This window comes from Echinops telfairi, unplaced genomic scaffold (assembly GCF_000313985.2).
Source record: "Echinops telfairi isolate 266 unplaced genomic scaffold, ASM31398v2 ScPeMD7_7425;HRSCAF=8463, whole genome shotgun sequence".
Classification (NCBI taxonomy): Eukaryota; Metazoa; Chordata; class Mammalia; order Afrosoricida; family Tenrecidae; genus Echinops; species Echinops telfairi.
The window spans coordinates 3,252,438-3,256,381 of record NW_022111325.1 but is presented as its reverse complement, the minus strand read 5'-3'; the positions used below and the strand labels follow the sequence as shown (position 1 = coordinate 3,256,381).

Below are 3,944 nucleotides of genomic sequence, written 5' to 3'. Positions count from 1 at the left end.
TGGCAAGGCTCACTTCCCCGAGGAGAAGCCACATGGACCTAACCGGATGCAGCCCTGGGTGCTGGAGCAGCCGTGTGGAGAACCCTACCAGTGTTGATATGCTTATACGTTCACTGATTCGACTTTCCTCCTTGACCATCATAGTCCAACTCGAAACCACTATGCCATTCTTGCACCACCCACGGGTATGTATCTAGGTTGTTTCCATCTACTTGCTATTAGGAAGAGTGCTGTGGTGAACATGGGTGAGCATATCTCTGCTCGGGCTGTGCGCCATACTTCTGTAGGGTGAATACTGAGCAGCAAGACCGCTGGGCCAAATGGAATGTGCTTGAGGAAGTACTTTCCACCGAGCTTGTCCAGTTCTGTGCCCCACAGCAGTGTGTGTGGGCTCCAGCCCCTCTCCCCCTTCTCCAGCACTTGCTATTCTGTGGCTTTTTAACTTTGCTATCAGTGTCTCTTGGCAAGATCTCGCACGGTTTCTTGACAAAGGCTTTATACTGAAGACCTGCCAAATCCTAGCAGCCTGAACTGCTGGGGCTCTGACTATCGCAATAGACCAGAACTCCGAAAACCCAGAAGAGACACAGATGGGGCTGGGTGACTACCCACAGATCCCAGGATTTAGACGTCTTCGCTGGTGCTAGAGGGACGAGTTGAAGCTTCTCATCAACTGTGTCTTTAGCTTTAGGCCAAAGTAGGACTGTACGTCTCTGCCCGCTGGCGGTTGGGTGAGGCCGTGTGATGAATGGCACCAGATCAGCTATGAACAGAAAGGACAGGTGTCTTACCTGCTTGCATACAACCCTCCAGAGCTCTTACATTTTCCCATGGGGCATGGCGATGGACAGCAGTTGAGATGTGGCCATTCTGCCAGCCTTGGTCTCTGAGTGACAGACGATGGTACCCACGTAGACCCGAGTGAGACCTGCATTTTCGAACCACTGAGGTTTGGGGGTCGTTTGTGATCACAGCCTGAACTAGCGTGCTCTTTGCAGTACAGTGTGACGTGGAGAGCAGCCGCACGCATTACTTGACGGGAACTGAGTCCCATGATTCGAGGCAGTTGTTGAGAGGCGCTGTGGAGGCCCTATGGACACCCGAAGGGGACACCACCCGGCTTCCTGCCAACCTCACCGTTGCTGTGTGTGAGCCCAGGGTGGCAGCCACCGTGTCCACCCATCTTGCCTGGGGCCTTCCTCTTTTTAGCCGCTCCCTTATTTTACCAGGCATGGTGTTCTTTTCCAGGGACAGGTCTCCTGATAACACGTCCAAAGTCCGTGAGGCCAAGTCTCGCATCCTCTCTTTAAGGAGTAGGTAACAGTAGTCGTATTCTGTTGCGGTTGTTTGCTGCCATCAAATTGGGCCCCGATCACACACGATGGAAGCCAATCCTGCCTGGCCCTTCGCCATCCCCAGGATAGGTGATGGGTGGGCCTGGGGAGAACTTGACCTTGGCGGATTTTCAGGAGTAGGTCAACCACCAGGTCTTCCTGTCCAGACCACCTTGGCCTGGGAGTTCCAGTGAAACCTGGCCAGCATCGTATCTGCACAAAAGCCACACTGACAGATGAGCGGTGGCCGAGCAGGAGGTGCCCCAGCCAGGGAGTCAACCCAGGTGGCAGACAGGGAAGTCAGAATGCCGACACTCGAAGCACCAATGTCCCCAGTACACACCGAGAGCCTTCTATATGTCAGGCACTGTACGAAGGACCTTCCAAAAGTTTGTGGAAATTTGAATGAAAAGGTCATAGAATCCCCACGAACTTTCTGAAACCCAGTCATGCATGCATTGTCTCAAGTGATACAACAAAGGGGGGAGGGAGGCAGGTGTTACTATCCCATGACCCAAGGCTTAGAAGCTTGTATGGATGTTTTATTTGTAGTGTATTGGCTACCAAAGATGTTGTCATTTGCTGTCCCTCTCCTATAAAATCCCATGGGATGAACACTCTCCGGGAATTACAGCAGGATTCCTTTTAGAACACAATTTTACGTGGATGAAGGGTCATTCAAATGTCCACAGCCCTGGCTTCACTCAACAGCTGTGGGGTACCAGCCCCCATAGCCTAATGGGTCCAAGGGGGCGGTTGTGTACTTGAGGGATAAAATTAAGGAGACATCAGACAAAATTAGGCATGCAAGGGCTCACACTCCAGGACCACCATGACTTCAGGAGCCAGGTCTGCGCAGAGAGGCAGAGAGAGAATATATTTCCAATAGAGAGAGAATGTTTTCCAATACTCTCTAGGGGCATGCAAACTCCCCTAATTACAGGTAACCACGTATGTAACAAAGTGAGCTGTACCCTAACCCTAAAAGTCCCTGAGTCTATTGGAAGAGTAACCTAACAAGAGTGCCCGGGGTAGGTAAGGGGGAGTGGCTATCTTCAGAGCCTAGAAAGCAATTGACAGCATGTGTCTGTCTTTAGAGTTAAAGCTGCCAGGGAGTTAGCAATCAGCCTTGTGTTTATAAGAGGTGACTTTAAGGTAGCACTGTGATGGGAGGATATGGTGGGGAACAATGTTAATGATGAGATGTGATTGGGACTCACCTCCAACTCACAAGGACGAAGGCCTCCCTCCACCCAAGAAACCTAGTCTGTGGGACCTCTTAACATATAAGAATAAAGGAGTCGTCCCATATACACTCTCTTCCAGGTCTCTGTTTCCCACAACGACTCTCCTGTAGCCCTGGCTTTTTGGTCATTAGATTTCTTGAACAACTCTTAAAAATGTAATGGAAAAGAGAGGGGGGGGGGCATTATAGAGTTTGCCTGGTGCATGATTAATGATGGCTCCTTTAATCAGTCCGGAAGAGTGCCCTTGGTCGAATGTTCCTGGTTTAGCACTCCCCTGCCTTTCACCGGCACCGCGCGGCTCTAGAGGTGAATTTCACACCCAACACCCAGTCCAGATGGAGGGAGGGGTCTGCCTGGGGGCACGGTGCTTGTGTTTAACTTCCCGCCAATGGAACGACTGTATGAATTCCACCCCCTCTCTAACAATTATCCCTGCGAACGGTGCTGAAAGACGGTGCTGGCGGGATAGGCACATGTTTTAAAATATTTGTAATTTTAAAACTACAGAGGGCCGGCCTGGGGCTACAAGCGCTCACGGAGGACTCGAACCGAGCGACCCTGGGCTTGCGGCGTCCCCTCATGGCGCCCAGCGCAACCACGCCCGGAGTTCCCCAAGGTCCGCGTCCTTGCAGGCTGTGCAGTCTCCAACCTCTCTCCCCCTCGGCCTTTATTTAGGTCGCCTCTCCTAGCAATACCCCTCTTCCCGCGCAGCAACAGAAAACTCTGCCCTACCCCGTCTTCTTGGGCGTGTAGCTGGCACGCTGGGCCCAGAGCAGACCACGACATCGCCACGCTAGCCAGCACACCGGTCCCCGAGTTATTTTATTGCTGTATAGAGATGAGTTAATGCCCCTGGGTGCCCCACCGGCCCCCCTTTCGGTGACAGTCCCCTTGGCGTCAGTCCTCGATCGTGGGTCGTTCTGAAGGTCAAGACGCCCTCCGCTCCCAGACACCGGGCCAGCCGGGTCCTCGGCCCCGCAGCCTGGGCCCCGGGAGGGGGATCGGGAGAGGTCGCTCCCCGTCTGGCGGGAGGACAGGCCTGCGGGGGACTCCGACACGACCCCCGAGCGTAGGGGCGCGCTGGGCCCCTACTTCTCTGCGTAGCAGTAGGTGCCGTAGGCCGCCTGCTCCGGGCGGGGGAAGCCGAAGCTACGCACCCCGGGGTCCGGGAGGCCCCCGCAGCGCGGCCGCGGCGTGGAGATGGGGAAGCGCACGCTGCCGTCCGCCAGCCAGCCGCCGTCGCACTGGTCCAGCCCCGAGAACTTCCAGGCGGCGTAGAGGTGCCCGACCTTGGCCACCGCGGCCCCGCGCCGCCCGCACGCCGCGTGGGCCTCCGACAGGGTCAGCCGGCCCGGGACGAAGA

At 55.0% G+C, this 3,944-nt stretch overlaps 1 protein-coding gene across 1 annotated transcript in view; it reads right to left on the bottom strand.

The window, feature by feature from the left end:
- Window positions 1-3,385: 3,385 nt before the first annotated feature.
- HAPLN2 (hyaluronan and proteoglycan link protein 2) overlaps window positions 3,386-3,944 on the bottom strand; it is an 8,178-nt gene continuing 7,619 nt past the window's right edge. Inside the window, exon 7 of the mRNA XM_030887838.2 lies at window positions 3,386-3,944. This exon is cut by the window's right edge and continues 4 nt beyond it. Coding sequence (XP_030743698.2) covers window positions 3,670-3,944 — 275 coding nt within the window. The 3' untranslated portion in view covers window positions 3,386-3,669.